General features: G+C 40.5%; 1 protein-coding gene across 9 annotated transcripts in view; it reads left to right on the top strand.

The window, feature by feature from the left end:
* ATP11C (ATPase phospholipid transporting 11C (ATP11C blood group)) overlaps positions 1-17,998 on the top strand; it is a 174,995-nt gene that overhangs the window by 119,127 nt on the left and 37,870 nt on the right. For all 9 annotated transcript variants that reach the window (XM_073885676.1, XM_025861532.2, XM_025861535.2 and 6 more), the window contains 7 exons: positions 1,213-1,286; positions 3,027-3,130; positions 3,539-3,720; positions 4,926-5,189; positions 8,774-8,948; positions 13,453-13,555; positions 14,744-14,889. In XM_073885676.1, the coding sequence (XP_073741777.1) occupies positions 1,213-1,286; positions 3,027-3,130; positions 3,539-3,720; positions 4,926-5,189; positions 8,774-8,948; positions 13,453-13,555; positions 14,744-14,889 (1,048 nt within the window). The remainder of the gene's footprint in view (positions 1-1,212; positions 1,287-3,026; positions 3,131-3,538; positions 3,721-4,925; positions 5,190-8,773; positions 8,949-13,452; positions 13,556-14,743; positions 14,890-17,998) is intronic.

The raw sequence follows: 17,998 nt of genomic DNA, 5'->3' as shown, positions 1-17,998 counted from the left end.
ATGTAGATCTCTTACTCATACACACATCCCAGAACTGGTGACCTGCTCACTCCCATCAAAAACTGGCTTCATAGTAAATATTCTTAGGTCAAATACGTGCATCCAAGTTGCTCATTTTCAGAAAATATTTCCCCATGTTTTTGTAATAATTAACTCTTATTTTTACTCTTCTGCATTCTTTCATCTGATTTATTAGCTCAGTACAAATCTGATCAGATCATTCCACTGTTTCAACCCTTCAGTAAATTCCTGTTGCTCTTAGGATAAAATTCCAGATCTCTGAAATGGACCACAATGTTCTCAGCTCCCAGCCCTTGTTTACCCCTCTTGCTGTGCCCCTATCAACTAGATTTCAAGCTTTAGGGAACTATTTTTTTTAAAAGATTTTATTTATTTATTTGACAGAGAGCGAGAGAGGGAACACAAGCAGGGGGAGTGGGAGAGGGAGAACCAGGCTTTCCGCAGAGCAGGGGGCCTGATGCGGGGCTCGATCCCAGGACCCTGGGACCATGACCTGAGCCGAAGGCAGACGCTTAACAACTGAGCCCCCCAGGCGCCCCTAGTGAAGTATTTTTGCACATGCCTTTTTCTCTATTCACAATGCCGTGACACCCTTTTTTCCTCATGTCACTCCTGCAGAACACAGCCCAGGCACTACCTCTTCCAGGAGGCCTTCCTTCAGATATCTTCCTTCTGTGCTTTTATATCTGCCCTGTGAGTTCCTTTATTACAGTGTATGGCGGATTGAGAGTTAGTCATCTCGTTACCCTCCGCTTCCCTTAATCACATGATGAGCTTCTTGAGGGAAAGAAAGCAGGCAGATTCGTGTCTATTTTCCAGTACCTAGCATTGTGCTCAACACATAGTAAGCACCCCATCAATGATTAAAATAATTGGCAGGGTGGGACTATTTCTAGACCCCTCCAGAAATGGCTTGGCTGGGCAGCTCTTTGTCTATGTAGTCACTGTCCCCTTCCCATTTGCAGTAATCTAATGAGAGGATATAGATGTCCCTTAAGCAACACTGGCATCCTCTGACACCACATTCTAAGTGCAGAAAAATTTCAAAGTCCCAATGGAAAGTGCCAGTTGTGCACTCAGCCAGCAACCCTTACCAAAAGGGGAGAATTCTATTCAGGATGGTTCTGTGGCGGTTTGTTTTTCCCAGTGTGGTCTAGGTATTTTCTTTTTCTCATTTTTCTCCTCATAAAGGTATGAACTTCTTCACACCTTAAACTTCGATTCTGTCCGTCGTCGTATGAGTGTCATTGTGAAGACTCAAGCAGGTATACTTTTTAAAAACTTGACTTTTTCTCTTTTTATTCTCTTCCTCTTCTTTTTCCATTTGTAGATTTGTGTGTTGATCAATTATTTTAAGAAAGGAAAATATCTCATTTAGTAATAGATGACTGCCTAAAGTCATGCAAAGCGGTAACTTCCGTGTATGCCTTAAGGTATTTATATAAGCACATATGTTCGGGTTGCCCAGTTGTCAGTGGCAGAACCCCTCATATGACAGTATTATATGCATTTTCTTGGAAACTGAACTCTTCAGTCCTGAGTGTCCAAACAGAAACTGAAAGGGTGACTTTTTTGTAGTTCGTGGTACTGACCGATCACTGGTAATGTCTACATGCGGCAGCCCAGTACAGCTGGGTGGTTTGAGATTAACTAGCAGTAGAATTCTTGAGTGTAGAGAATCACTGGCTCTCCCTGCCTGACCTTCCTCATTCTCCACTGCTTTTTACTTCCAGGTAGCAGGCAAGCTAGGGATGACTAAGGGCCAGACTTCTGGGAAAGGATATGGTGGCTTTACTCTAGCATGCTGGGCTCTTTGTTTGACAGAGTAAGGAAGCTTGCCCTTTGCATCGGAACCAGTACCGTCATCCCAGGGTTACCCCATGTCCTTTGGAGGAGCCATGGTAGCTGAGATACCTTCTGCTCGGATTGAGCAAGAACCATGGGGGAGCACTCCTGCCTTACATGCAGGCTCCCAGATGCCTGTGTGTGTGTGTGTGTGTGTGTGTGTGTGTGTGTGTGTGAGAGAGAGAGAGAGAGAGAGAGACTGTGACTGTCTCTAGGTGGTTTTTCAAATTTTCCTTGGTTTATATCCTAGTAATTTACCTTTTATTAAATCTATCCCAAATTCCTTAGTGTGAGAATGGGAAGATACAGACAGACCCTTGAGGGAACGTTTCCCACTTTATTCATACTTTGTGATGTGACTGCCAGGTCATGAAATTGATTTCATTATGTGAAGGCCACGTTTGTTTTGTGACTTTTAAACACACTGTGGATGTGTGAGAAAAAATTAGAAAAAGAAGACCACTTGGTGTTCTTACCTATAAACACACACGTATGCGTTCTACTCAAATGGTGTGACATCTGGGGAAGTGGTCTGCTGAGAGCCTTGACCTCAGAGCTACACTTCTTTTTAACTTCTTGAACTCAGCATTTTGCTTTATAAGGGTGAAGTGTCTTTCTTAATGCTTAATGGTGACTACTTGGCCAGATGCATGGACTGCTATAAGGCCATACTTATACTAGCATTCTGCAGTGCTATTTTCAAGTTTCCAGTACAAACTACCAAGCCACTGTTTTTTAAAGTAACCTCTGTAGTTTATTCAAAATGGTTTTATTTGCGTGTGGGTTTGGTCCTTGACATCAGTAGATGCCATGTGTGCACTTTAGAACATGCTTGACAACATCTTCAAAGAAAATTCAGAAGGAGCTCTTTGACATAAGTACAGTCTCCCATGATCCCTGAAAGGAAGTACGTCTTAACAGAGGTGCTTGTTGTATACTCTTGAATTATTTGTGTCCATCTTGGTCTTAAGAGGTAGTGGGCATTGTCCTATGAGAGTAAAGGTCAAGATGTCTCATTCCATTTGGGGGAGCATTACCAGGCAGGCTCAGGATCCACAGTAGCTGAGTGGGAGAGGCCACCTTAAGAGTTACCTGTTATTAAAATCCCAATACTGGTCTTAAAATTCTAGGTTGAGAACTTGGTTTTTTATTTATTTTAGGAGACATACTTCTCTTTTGTAAAGGAGCAGACTCAGCAGTCTTCCCCAGGGTGCAAAATCATGAAATTGAGTTAACTAAAGCCCATGTGGAACGTAATGCAATGGTGAGCCTACATCCCTCTAGAAATGCTAAAGATGACTATTTGATGGGATTGCTATTTAAATGTTTAAATGAATTTTAGCTTATTTTTATTGTCTATTTTTAGATTTGGGGATTTAGTAATATTATTTTCCTTATTTTAATGTAAAACAGTATCCTGGAGCAAGTTTCTGTTCAGAATTGGTAGACTTGAAGACTTTTCAAGAATCTTTGGTTTATGTTCTTTTTTTTTCTATAAGAGCTATTATTATTTTGCTATTCTGAACCTAATTGAATGTTACCCTTTTAGTTGCAGTCTGTTAGTGTTTTTTTTTTTCTAACTAACATATCATAATTTCTCTTGTGCAGTGAAACGATGTGGGATTTTTTTTTTCAATTATTTGGATAACTAGAGATCTCCTTTTTTTTCTAGGATGGGTATCGGACACTTTGTGTAGCCTTCAAAGAAATCGCTCCAGATGATTATGAAAGAATTAACAGACAGCTCATCGAGGCAAAAATGGCCTTACAAGACAGAGAAGAAAAAATGGAAAAGGTTTTTGATGATATTGAGACAAACATGAATTTAATTGGAGCCACTGCAGTGGAAGACAAGTAATTACAAAATGATATTCTTGTCATTTTAATGACCATTTAGGGTGGTATCTGTTCAGATTTGTAATTTATTCTCAAATTTTGAAATCTTCTATTCAGATCTGTTGATAGACCAGACTTGGTTCGTGGGAATGATTTTTTTTAAGTTAAATATTTGTGGCTTAGAAGAACGAATCTGTCATCTCTAAGATCTTTTGAATGTTTACAAAGCCATCCATTTATTTATGCAGATATTTATGAAATGGTCTTATGATGTATTGAGAGCTTTGTGCTAGACATCGTTTGCGCTGGTGCCTGATAGAAGTGGTAAGATTTTGACAGACAGAAATGAGCAGAAAGGAAATTCAGGTTAGAGCAGACAACATGAGAGCTCATTCTAACCTGGTTCAACAGGCTAGAGCATGTTTTTGCATACTTTCAAATAATTTGCTTTAACTCTCCAGGCTGAGCTCTACTAGACAGGATTGTAGGGCTCCAGCATTGATCTGCCTGAAAGAATAGGTTTTACACTCTTAATATTTTAGGAGTTTTTAAGAAATTAAATGCAAATTTTGAGATTTAACCAAAAAAAAGTTACATATATACATATATATATTCAGCCACATTGGAAGGTTTTGAAATTTTAATGGGATTCATTTAGTCTATTTCTTTCTTACTCTGACCAAAGGGAACTCAAAGAAAGTATTCTTCTCTCTGTGCCTTTCGGATTTATGCTTAAATTCTCACTCGGGATGGTTGGCTTTCTTATTTTCAACGCTCCTCAGCAATGGGGATTCACTAACTCCCCTCGGTATCTCACTAGAATGTGTTTGGCCCTTTCCGTTTTGAACCACGCTAAGTATTTGTATGGTGAGATATAAAATTTAATGAAATATAGTAAAGTGACAGTGCATAAGAATGTTTGGTGAGTTTATGAACATTTTAACTAAGAGGGATGATTCTCCATTCTGCCATTGGATACCATTTACCTAAAGAGATGTCGTTAACTTTTCCAAACCTCACTGCTTGAAATTCATTTTAGTAAGTAAAACCATGCCAGAGATAACACTCCCAGAAAGAGTAGAGGGTATATGAGAAAACCAACTGGTAACATGTCAGGACTCCAGCATTGCTGTGAATTGTAAAAATACTCTCTTTTGCAAGCCTTCTTGCAGAATCTCTGTCAGGAATTTTTGAGGATAACAAGATTTCCTTTGTGTTCCCAGGCTGCAAGATCAAGCAGCTGAGACCATTGAAGCTCTGCATGCAGCAGGTCTGAAAGTCTGGGTGCTTACTGGGGACAAGATGGAGACAGCCAAATCGACCTGCTATGCGTGCCGCCTCTTCCAAACCAGCACTGAGCTCTTGGAACTGACTACAAAAACCATCGAAGAAAGTGAAAGGAAAGAAGATCGATTACATGAGTTGTTGATAGAATATCGTAAGAAGTTGCTGCATGATTTTCCTAAAAGTACTAGAAGCCTTAAAAAGTAAGAGTGCATCAGTTTCTTATACTTAGGCATGAGTATAAATGTAAATCACAGCTGTTTATGCAGAAGGCTCCATTTTCTATGATTTACTGTTCTTTGTCTGCAGGTGTTTTATCCTTATAAGTTAAAACCTTCCCTGAGGACTTGGCCAATGGCTCATTTGAGGTTATTTGGCACTTTCCACCTCTCTTTTAATTTAAAAGAAAATCGTGTATTTCTCCACGTTTAGAAAAGTAGTTCAATTTCTTCATGTTTAGGGTGTGGGTATTTAGCCCTGATGCTCTGGCCTGGTCCATGTCAAGAAAAAAAATGCTCCTTTTTGTGGTCTCTTAAATTGAATGTAAGGAAACCGGTCTCTATAACACTTTGCTTGTAATTTGAGGTCCTAGAGCCATTCTCTGTGTGGATTTTCATGCCCCAGAACTCTGAAGGGAACCAAATACTTGTTAATAACATGGCCACTTCAACTCTGCTTCCAACTAGTTGCTTAGGAAGAACTTATAGAACTTAAGGGTCTCAAGGAAAGCCATGGATGCATAATAATTCCATGCTCAGAATCATTGACCAAGGCTTAGCCTTGTCTAAACCAGTTGCTGGGATTTACTATGGCCATCAGCAAATCAACTGCCTCTTCTGGAATGCCACAGGATAGGCCTGCACTAAATCCAAAGACCTCCTGGATGATATTAGCTTGCATTTCTTGAGCATACGCTTTGTTTTGGAAACCATATTTAGCACCTCATGTGATTATTCTCACTGAGTCTTCATCACAACCCAGTAAGGCTATCTTATTTTCTTCACTTTACAGATAGAGTAAGGCTCAGAGGGATGCAGTAACTTATTCAAGATCACATAGCTAATAAGGGGTAGAACAAGTCTGTCCATTTCCAGAGCCCATGCTTTTAACAACTGTGCTCTCTCGGGATCTTCATGTCTGGTGTGTCAACAGGCTTTACAAACGACTTCCCCACAGTCATGAGGCTGTGCCCCTTCCTAAACCAGCAAACATGGTCTTATTGCTTGCCTGTCATAATTGTCTCCTTCCTTTAGCCAAATGGTATGTATAAAGGCAGCCCAAATTACATTTTACTTGCCCATTTATCTTAATCTGTTCTGGCTAACATAACAAAATAACCATAGACTGGGCAGCTCAAATAGTAGAAACTTATTTCTCATATTTCTGGGGTCGAGTTCCAGGGAGGTCCCTCTTCCTGGCTTATACAAAGCTACCTTCTCACTGCGTCTTTCCATGGCTCAGAGAGATGCTGTTCTGGTGTCTCTTCTTATAAGGGCACTAATCTCATCATAAGGGCTCCACCCTCATGACTTAACTTAAACCTAGTCATCTCCCAAAGGCCCCATCTCCAGATACCATCACATCGGGGGTTAGAGCTTCAACATAGGATTTGGGAAGGTGGGAGGGCATGGGACACAGTTCAGTCCATAGCACCATTCAGCGGCTCTGGGGTACTTTTGTAAAGGCCAGGACTTCTGAAAAACTGAATTCACCATCTCAGAACATTCCCTCTTGTGGTTCATCTGTTTGGAGTTGGGCCCACATTTCCCTCAAGTTCTATAAGTAAGCATCAGACCCAGAATCCCTTTTGTCAGCTTCCGCTGCACATCAGCCACCGAGCCTTATTCAGGTTTCCATTCTCCCCACTAGTGCTGCACTTCAAATTCCTAGCAGCTCGTGCCTTGAATCCCTTAAGTCCTTCTGCCAGGCGAGTGGTTCTCCATTACACACAGAATGAGGTCACAGCAAAGGCCTCAAGTGACCTTTGCACCTTGCTTTCCTAACACACCCCAGCATACTACTCTCCCCTCACCTCATTCTGCCTTGTCTTTCAGTTCCACTGGTCTTTCCTGTGTGTATTTATTGTCCCAACCTCTGGATATTAGCCATTTAGTATCTCGTTTGTTTGCGTATATTCTCTCATGTATATTTCTGTCACCTCAAGGAGGTTTCTCTGTTCTCCCAGGAAAGATGAGCTAATGATTCTTCCCATTCTTCTTTTATGTTCTACTTAAGAGTTGATGCTTATAAATATTGCTTGATTTGTTACTGAGCCACTGTTCTCTGCACATTAAGTCAGCTCTGTGAGTAGAGGAGCAAAGGAGAACACGATTGATAGCTCTTTAATTAGTGAATAAAACATGCTTCTAAAATTATGAAGCAGAATATGGACAAGTACAAAATACCATAGTGTCAGTATACACCAAGGAGATATGGAATAAAGGAATGAGGAGGCATATTAGGCTCTCACGACTCAGACGTTTGGGCCATAGAATAGCAGCTCCATTATCATTAGAAGCTTGTGAGAAATGCATAATCTCCTGTCCCACCGAAAACCTAGTGAGTCAAAATCTACACTTGAACAAAATTCTCAGGAATTTTAACAAGACTCCCTTCAACATTAAGCTTCAGGAAGCCTAAAATTAGACAAATGAATCTATAATGATGAGATTGTGCTGTGTCTAATACTTCCACTGCACTAGTGCTCAAATGGCACCCAAGATCCCCTGAACAAAAATTGATTAATCACTGTTTTTTTCTTAATTACAAAAAAACGAAATGTTAATTGGTAGAATTTTCTCAGTTGTAAGTTTTCCCCCGTATGTTTTTTTAAAAGATTTATTTATTTATTCTCGAGACAGAGAGAGGGCATGCATGCCGGGGGTGGGGGTGGGGTTGGAGAGGGAGAGCGGAGCCCAACATGGGGTTCGATCTCATGACCCTGATCCGAAACCAAGAGTCGGTCATTTGACCAACTGTGCCACCCAGGCGCCCCTCCCATATTGTTTTCTTAAGTACTTGCACCTGTTATATTTGTCTATCCTGGAATGTAATCTCTCTTAGTTGTCCTGGCTATGGATGAGAATCACCTACAGAGCTTTCTGAAACATAAACTTATAAATAACCAAGCACTGCCCAAGATACTCTGGTCTAATTTATCTGGGAATAGACCTCAGGTGTGGGCAATTTTTTAAAGCTGCCCAGATGATTGTAATGGGAAGGCTATGATTGAGAACCACTAATCCAGTATAAAATGATACTGATTTAAGGAACGTATATCATTATTGTGTGGTAGTTTTTAATGAACACCGTGTCTTTTAGGCTCTCCATCATTTTTGAGAAGCCAGGTCTATTGACAGGCTTTGTCATGCAGGAAAAGGTCTTCTGTGATTTGTATGCCCGAAGCCATTTTGTCGTCGTCTTCTATTATTAAGAAGTTTTCAGATTGATGATTTGTCTTCATATCAGAGTTTGACTGACTGATCTGTAATTTCCACAATTCACCTTGAGTTTCTTACACAGAGACCAGCTGCTAAATGCCCATTATTTTTAAATACCTTTTAGACCTTAGAATCTATATGGGCAGCTTGAGTCTCAAAGATGTCATGGAAAAAATCTCTGTTGTGCCATCATTAGAGACAGTTGCTTCTCTGCAGTTTATAGGTTTGGGAACCAGACTGATGATGACTCTTATGCGGGACCCTCCTCTTTGTGCTCTTAAAAACAATTAGGTTTCAAAATAGGAAGATATAGGAGATTCAATTATAGCGTTGGTTTTCTTTTCCAGAGCATGGACAGAACATCAAGAATATGGATTAATCATCGATGGCTCTACATTGTCACTCATATTAAATTCTAGTCAAGACTCCAGTTCTAACAATTACAAAAGCATTTTCTTGCAGATATGTATGAAGTGCACCGCAGTGCTCTGCTGTCGGATGGCGCCTTTACAGAAAGCCCAGGTAACTGGATATTAGTTAATGTTCCGTTCCGGGGATTTCTATACACACATGTGCAGATGTTCACTTTTGTTTCTTCAAAGAGCCCTTTTTACCTTATTACATCTTCCCACGCTGCTTCTTTGCAGTCAAATTCAGAGGTCTGCCCACCCGTGTGAATGACCCCATGCTTCTTGTCCCCTCAAGCTGGCTGTCAAGTTCCTTGCCTTCCAAACTTCTCTAATGAGTGCTTGGTGCGTGCTGCATCCATTGCACTGGTCCTCGCTCCCCTGTGGCATTAGCCCCGTGTGTTCTTTCTTCTTACGGTGTCACGTCCGTTGGATCGCCTAGAGAAGAGCAGTGACCTCCTTGCCAAATCCATCGCGCTGTCTTTTGTTCTCCTCGTTTCTCTGCCGCAGTCAGTCATAGCCTCCTTAAAACTTTCCTCCCTGAGTTTCTGTCTGTAGTCCACAGTCTTGCCTTTTTTTTGTGTGTCCTACTTGGCAACGTAGTGTCTTTTTATTTTGTGTCATCTTCTCACTTCTCACTGATTATCATTTTTATCTGGGGCTAAGTCTTCCTTCTGCTTTTCACTTATAGCCTGTCTCTCTAAACATGAATTTCTGTGACTCTCATTGATAGTCTCTGGTACTGACTTTTCCTTTACGTGAAACCTCGTATTTCTAGCTGCCTGCTAGACGGCTCCATGTGGAATCCCTGCTGTCATATTAAATTCTAGTGTCCAAGACAGATCTTGTCATTTTCTCCTTCAGACCAGTTTGTTTTCTCCCTTGTCTTCATTCTTGTCACCAGCACCACATTTTTTTTTTGCTCCCTAAGTTACCAAATGACCTTTGACCCTTCTCTTCTCCCGCACTCTTTATGTAGTCACGGTGCCCCATTGATCCTACCTTTTGTCTTAGCTCTCATTTGGGTGCCATCTTTTTAAACCTTTCACTTCCATCCCAGTCCAAGCCCTATGACTTCACACACAGACACTGTGATTTAGCTTCCTCATCAGTCTCCTGGCTTTCACCCATCCCCCTTCAATCTCTTGCCATGCTCCCAAATTAATCTTGTAAAACACCACATCTTCCATTATATATTCTTACTCGGATACTTTTATAGTTTCCTAGTCCCTGAGGATAACGGGCATTCTGGCACTCTGGCATTCAGGCTTACCCCTGTTGGCCCTTGTGTCTCTACGTGCTGTGTCCACTGTCACTCTACTATCACTCTGTGTCCAGCCTGAATCCTCCACTCCTGTTGGTTGGTGCTCCCTTTCCTCCAAAGCTTTCCTCATCTGGAATTCTCTCTGAATTCCTCGTCCTAACAAATTTTACTCATACTTAAACCCAATTCAAGAGCCACCTCCCATAGGCTGTTTCCTCCAGCTCCTCCAGCTCGAGTTGATCTGCTTCACCTTGCTTGCTTTTTTGCCCTTAGTACAGTTGACAAACCTTTTCACTTCTGTGTACACTGTATTCTTTCACATGCCTTAGTGTTGCTTCTTCATATTCTTCAACTGGTTGCTCTAGACCCAAGGAATGGCTGTGTCCTTGGTTTGTCCTTTACACAAACTCCCTACTTCACGTGCACACACATGCATGCGCACGCACACAGCCCATTCTAACTTAGGGCATTGTTTCTGTCTACTTTCTTCTCACTCTCAATCCCCACCACAATCAGGTGCTCTTCTTTCTTTTCTTTAACCTTCAGAGCCTTGGTTAGCCCAGTTGAGGAAGTAGATCCTACCAGAACCGCAGCCATAGAAATCTGTCCCTTTAGTCAGAGGCAGTCTCTTCCCCCCACCCACCCATTTATTGTATGTTGCTCAAATTGCTCACTAGGATTCTGGCTACTCCACTGCCCAGGCAGTTACTTGAATTCCTAACTTCATACTCCTTCTCCCAGCTTCTTCTAACCAGAATATGGAGCCTCCCTGTAGTTCAGTCCTTGGCCTGTTTTATTTCCTTCGCTATAGTCCCATCTTCCAGGATATCACCTACTCCTCTGTCAGGTCCATGCAGGTGATTTTCCAGTCACTTCTCCAATCCAAATACTTCGGCTTCTACTTTACTTCTCCAGCTGCTTACTGAACACGTCTTCTTGGGTGTTGTCATTACCATCTCAACTCAGCTTTCTTTAGAGCCCATCATCTTCCTTGTCTTCTGCATCAGTTACTGAGCCCACTGTACTTCCGGGTTTCTAGATTCAGAACCTTAAATCTCTGGTGACTCCCCCCCACCATGTTTTATCCTTCCATGTGGTTTCAGTCACCAAATTCTGTCCATTTCCTAGTATGTTGTCTTTTTCATCTTTTCTTTCCTGGCAGATGCAGCTTCCTTTAACAGCTCATTGAACTCCACCTGTAACTAGCCACCTAATTTGGCTCTTTGCCTGTGGTCTTGCCTTTTCTTCCTATTCTGCAGCCTGTGACCACTTTCATAACATCACTCCCTATTGATCTGGACCCGGATATGGCTGTCCACGCCCCCTATACGAAAACTCATTGATCTGGTCAAGCCAATCTGTCTTCTGAGCATATATTGTACTTGACCTGGCTATGTGCCTTAGATCATGCCATTCCCTCTGGAATACTCCTCTAAGCCCCTTTTCCCCATCCACGCAGATCTTTAACCATCTTTCATGATTTAGATAAAATGACTCTTCCTTCTGTAAAATCCTTCCGGATTACTGTGGCACGTAGAGTCCTCTCCCTTCTCTGCCATCATGGGCCTTTTTATGTAGACAACTTAGACGACAATGTTACATACTCCCTTGCACAGATACCTCACACTGTTAGTGTTTATTATAATCTGATTATCTAATATTCTTGTATTCATTCCCTATCTCTCCTATTCCATTACATGTTTCTTAAGGTGTGTGACCAGCCTTCTGTCTTTCTTGGATATTGCACATTGTATATGCAGTGTGCAGTTGTAGTTTGTCGATAAGTAGTTTTTGGCAAATTGATTTCTTTCACATGAAGCTATTTTAGAGATTGAAGAGAAGTTCTTAATCCAGGTGACCTGGGGCACAGTAAAAAAAAAAAAAATGTTTATCTAAATCTTTCGTGATTTTATAGTCCATGACTGTATATCTTTTTTATCTTTCCACAAGGACGACCTTTAATCTTAATCCATATTTTCATGCAGAAGCTGTCACCCTTGCTAATTTTATCACCTTCCCCAGAACTTTCCTGGCTGCACCTTTTCTTCCTTGAGGTGTAAATCATTGCTGCACAAGTTTCACAGGTGCAATTAGGTTAACCAGAATTGTAGCCCATCAAACACAAATTTAGGGCAGGTTCTTTAAGTTTGTCTTTGACTCATTTACAGATTATTTCTGAGAGTCTCTAAAAATTTTTAAAAAGAACCAAGTTGAGGGGAGGGAATGGGGGAAAGCCGGCATCTCACAATAACAGCATTTTTGTGTTAAATGGAATTGGATGTGGGGTTTTTTGTACGCTATTTAGTACAACTAAAACCTGACCGAATTTTGTTTAAAGAAAAGACTGTGGGGTGGCTTAGGCTCGGGTCAGTTATTTTTAATCACTTAATGTTGAAAATGGATTTTATTTATGTTAACTGGTGAAAGCGATTCGGAGGACAGAATTTCTGCAAGGCATTAGTTAGCTTCTGAATTATATACACTTTTTTAAAAACTGCCAGATTCTAGAGGGTTTTGAGGGGTGACGCATAAAGCAGTCATTATCTAAAACATGGGGTGGGAGGGTGGCAGCTTACCCAATATGCTTGCACAAAGTGACTCCACCAGAAGATGTCTTTTATTCGGTACCTGCCATGAATGAGCAGTGAGCTGCATTGTGCCGTTGACACATCTGGAAGAGACACTCGGAATAGTGGTGACAGGCTTTATACATATATCTCAGGGAACTTTCTGCAAATCTCACCAACTTTAAGATGCCCGCATTTAAAAACGCAGCTACCTGTAGAAGAGGTGAGATCATATTGGGCACTGGGAGATTTAGTAAAGTTTAGTTGGCAGCTGGATGGGTGTAAGAATTTATCATCGGGGAAGTCCCTGGGAATAGGGGACTGTGCCGAAGGGAGTGGTTGTATCTGCAGGGAGGAGAGATGGAGAGGGTCTAGAAGCATTGTTCTCTCACTTCCTACTCTTATTCCAGTAGCCCTAATGCATGGTACCTCAAATCAGCTTTCTGGTCTCCGCTGTCACACTCAACACCTCATCTGAAAGGACACGTGAAGCAAGGACAAAAGAGGGAAACAGGTTGGCCTCTTAGTATAGGTAGGAGGCAAGGTTTTCTGACACTTCGTATATGCATGGAAACAAAAAAAAATAGTGGGTGCTGGTGTTACATTTAAAATGCTACATTCTTTTACCTCTGAGAATTCAAGGCTATTGTATGTAATATGCACAAACTACCTTTCTATTTGTTTGCAAGGCCTCCATTTACAAGTGTGAACGAGGCATATACCCGCAATGTAGTAGTCTCACATTCTGCTTTGACCTTTTCTGTACCTCTTTTCTATTTAATGTTTAGATTGTCAGAATGGTGAAGAATTTAAAAGGCAGCCCAATAACGCTGTCAATAGGTGATGGTGCCAATGATGTTAGTATGATCTTGGAATCCCATGTGGGAATAGGTAAGAACCACCTAATGAGATGGCAGCTGTAAGGTATCCATATCGCTTGTTAGGTCACGTGGTCTTATATTCTAGAGAGAATGTCTTGGTTACTCCTCTTGAATTTTAATTTGGGGACGATAATTATTCATTGATGAAGGTCCTCATCTAACACGTCCATCCCAAAGTCCCGCCCTGGTGGGAATGTAGCAATACAAAGTTAGAGGATATTTTTATATTAGCCAAGTGAAGTGAATTTCCCAAGCCTACTGGTGGTGCAATTGATCATTTAGCTTTCACTTTAACAGCATGCATGAAATTTTATTGATTTTCTGCCCCTGGCCACATCGCCTGCTTATGTTGCTGCACTCTATCTTCTGAGATTCTTAACTGTTTGGGACTAAGAAATGATAATTGGTTGGCTGGTTTTCCACATGGCAATATTTATGGGCGCTTTGGGCTATAGTGTGGAATTTATATGTTGGCATGCAACAACAGCCTTTTCTCCTGCCTGCACCATTTTTTTCCCATGTCAGGCTGCTGAGAGGCAGCAGTCCTGACACCCCAGCAAGTTTGGTTTGTTTTTGTTTTTGTTTTTTTGAAGGAAAGAAATAATGGTCTAGGTATCTTGGGAATTATTATTACTGTAGTCTGGATTCCCAAATTCTTTCCATTTGTAAGTAACCCTGTTTTAGTGTGGAACTCTGAGTTGTACTCATTGGTTATTCAGTGTGGAAGTGGCCTAAAGCTGCTTGCACTCATTGAACCACTTGGGCTACTATTCAGAGTTTTATTCAGTGAGAGGACTTCACCATCCATTGTAACTCTCAGTTTTGAGCTCCTGGACCACAAACCCCAGGTCTCTGAGTTGCTTTGTTACAGCCCCTTGTCTAGGAGCATGTACATTTATGCACTTACTAAGTGCCTTTTTTCAGATAAATTTTCAGATTTTTTTCCTTAATTTTTGCCTTGTAATGATTAAAACAATGATTCTATTTGTTTTATATTGTGTTATAAATAAGTAATTACCAGTTAAGTTTTACTTTTTATTGGTAAGACTCATTGTCACTGTTACAGCGCTTTTTGGTTAAAAAAAAATTTAAAGTACATGAGTGAACTGTGCCACATAAACAAGTTAAAAGTGTGAAAATAACAAATCAGGAGGTTGTTTATTTTATAAAATAGTCACAGAGATTTTCTCTTTTTCAGGTATAAAAGGCAAAGAAGGTCGGCAAGCAGCCAGGAATAGCGATTATGCTGTTCCAAAGTTTAAACATTTAAAAAAACTGCTCTTGGCTCACGGACATCTATATTATGTGAGAATAGCACACCTTGTACAGTATTTCTTCTATAAGGTATGGAACAAAATATTTGTAATTGAACTTATCACCATCTAACCCAGCATTGGCTCAGCTTGGTCATAGGATTTTCCTCCCATTTTTCACGGTTCTTTTGCTGTCTTAGTACTGAGATTTGTGGTCTACAAAACATTATCTAAAGAATCAGACACTAGAAATTCCTGGGGCACCTGGGTGGCTCAGTCAGTTAAGCGTCTGATTCTTGATTTCAGCTCAGGTCGTGATCTCAGGGTCGTGAGATTGAGCCTTGGTTTGGACTCCACGCTCAGAGGGGAGTCTGCTTGAGCTTCTCTCCCTCTCCCTCTGCCCTCCTTGTCCCCCCCCCCACACACACAGGCGTGCACTCTCTCAAATAAGAAATACTTTTAAAAAAGAAACTAGAAATTCCTTTTAATGCAAGCGATTTGGGATGAAATTTTTAAGTCAACTTTCTTGGAGTTTAAATACAGTAAAATGTACCCATTAAAAGTGTACAATTCCATTTTGACACATGTATACATCCATGTAACCATCAACCCAGAAAGGTCCCATGTGCTCCTTCCCAGTCAGTCTCCTCCTCTACCTTGCACCAATGACTAACCTGATTTGTATTGTTACACAATATATGATACTTACAACATATAATATATAAATTTAGGTATAATTTATGCAGTATGCACATTAGAGTTGCCTGTTTTAGAACTTCATGTAAATAAAATCATATGTGCTCTTTTGTGTCTGTGGCCTGTTTCACTTAGCATAATGTTTTTTATGCTTCATCCATGTTATATCGTATTATCAATAGTTGGTTCCCTTTTTATCCTAAAGAGTATTCCGAACTACTCTTTTCAAGTGGAATTATACAGGTAAAGCAGATAGAAGCAGAACTGCATTCATTGAAGGATGATGAGTCCAGGGCTATTTCCTTGTTCAGTCTCCTTGTCTTGCCCAGAGATTGCTCAGAGCACAATTTGGAATCCCATGAATATAGTACAAGCCACTCATTTTATGCCTAATGAACCTGGCATACATGAAGGTGAAATAGTGTCTAAAGTATGAAAATCATTTTAAGCTGACATGGGCCAGAACTTGATCTCTTGTTCTATGTTCTGTTCGGTATAGTTTTTAAAGTTTTTTTCACTTTTTGTGTTGAAATAATTTCAGACTTTAAAAAAATTGTGAAATTAGTGAAATAATTTTCATATACTCTTTGTCTACTGTTAACACCCTAGATAATATGCAGCATAGTTATCAAGATCCATAAATTGAGATTAATTGGCACATTATTAACCAGTCTACATGTAGTCTTGGAATGTTGCCAAAGGTCCCACTGGTAATCTCTCTGAGGTCTGTTTCAGGCTCGTGATTTCATTTAGCTGTCTTACCTCCTTAGTCGTCTTTTTTTTTTTTTTTTTTTTTTTTTACTTTCAGTTTGTTGATTTATTTTGGAGAGAGAGTGTGAGAGAGAGACCATGAGCAGGGGAGAGGGGCAGAGAGAGAGAGAAGCAGACTCCCCCCCTGAGCAGGGAGCCCAACACGGGGCTCGATCCCAGGACCCTGAGATCATGACCTGAGCCAAAGGCAGATACTTAACGGACTGAGCCACCCAAGCGCCCCCTCCTTAGTCTTCTTTACACTGGAAAACTGCTGTCTTCTTTGTCTTCGTGATCTTAACATTTTTGAAGAGTACTGGCTAGTTTGTAGAATGCCCCTCAATTTGGGTTTGTCTAATGTTTGCTTATCATGAGAATCAGGTTATGCTTTTTTGGCACCAGTACCATAGAAGTAATGTTGTAACCTCAGTGCATCATATCAGGAGGCATGTGTTGTCAATACGTCTCACTCAGGATAATGTTAACTTTGATAACTTGATTCAGATGGTGTTTTGGGGGTCTAAAGACCCTTCAACTTTAATCTGTGTAATTTCATTGGAAAAGAGCATTCTGCTACTAAGATACTTTATTCTATGAGTTAAAAATCTATTACTATTGTTACTTATTCTCTTACTCAGATTGTCACAAATTTAGCCTGTGTCCTTTCACCACGTCCCCATCATTTTTTATTTTATAGTGATAAGAATGCCTAACATGAGGTCTGTGCACTTAACAGATTTTGAAATGTACAATACAGTATTGTTAACTTGTCTTGCAAAACTAAAACCTTACACCTACTGAGTGTCATCTCCCCATTCTCCTCTCCCCTGCTCCCCAAACTTTTTTGAAGACTTTATTTTCTGGTTCCATATGATATTCTAGGCTCATCTTGTATTTTTCCTGCTCTAGTTCTGGATTCAGACCTTTCTCCAAGAAACACTGGTTCCTTTTATTTGCAAGTGGCATTTAGAAATCAAGATCTGTGTGCCAGTTGTGCTCATTCCTGCTGAGCTGCAGTTGGTTCTAGGCCATGGGTATACACACAAATCTGTTTATATCTGTGTGTGTGTGTGTGTGTGTGTGTGTGTGTGTGTGTGTACACACAGCTATGTTGGGCCAGAGTCATAGGTGACAGTATGAACCAAGAATATGAACTCAGTTTATACTGGTCCTTGAATTCCAGCCAACACCACAGGGTTTCATTCTGCCCTTCCCTTTTTCCTTACTTGTAACTCCTTTCTCCAGTGGTGAGAACCCCAGTTCTTGTTATCCTCACTATGTTTATATACTTGCTCAATCCTGGAATACTCATAAAGTAGTTTCAGAATTGCTAACTCATAATCCTATGAGCAACAAACTAACTTGAGTGATGTATTTATTATATACTTCTTTTTGTCTTTAGCCTTATACAGTCAAAATACTATTTCCAAAATTACTTTTTTTCCTTTTCCACCATTTCATTGTGTTTATGTTATTTATTTGTAATAGAGTTAGGTTAAATTTTTATTTGCATACCATTTTGGTCCTTCCTCTCTAATCCTGACTGATTTTAATTATTTTTTAATTTTTTTAATTGTTATGTTAATCACCATATATTACATCATTAGTTTTTGATGTCGTGTTCCATGATTCATTGTTTGTTCATAACACCCAGTGCACCATGCAAAACGTGCCCTCCTCAATACCCATCACCAGGCTAACCCATCCCCCCACCCCCCTACCCTCTAGAACCCTCAGTTTGTTTTTCAGAGTCC

This window comes from Callorhinus ursinus, unplaced genomic scaffold, assembly GCF_003265705.2.
Source record: "Callorhinus ursinus isolate GAN/ISIS: 27379988/994484 unplaced genomic scaffold, GSC_fseal_2.0 scaffold64, whole genome shotgun sequence".
Classification (NCBI taxonomy): Eukaryota; Metazoa; Chordata; class Mammalia; order Carnivora; family Otariidae; genus Callorhinus; species Callorhinus ursinus.
This window is presented reverse-complemented; position numbering and strand designations above follow the sequence as displayed.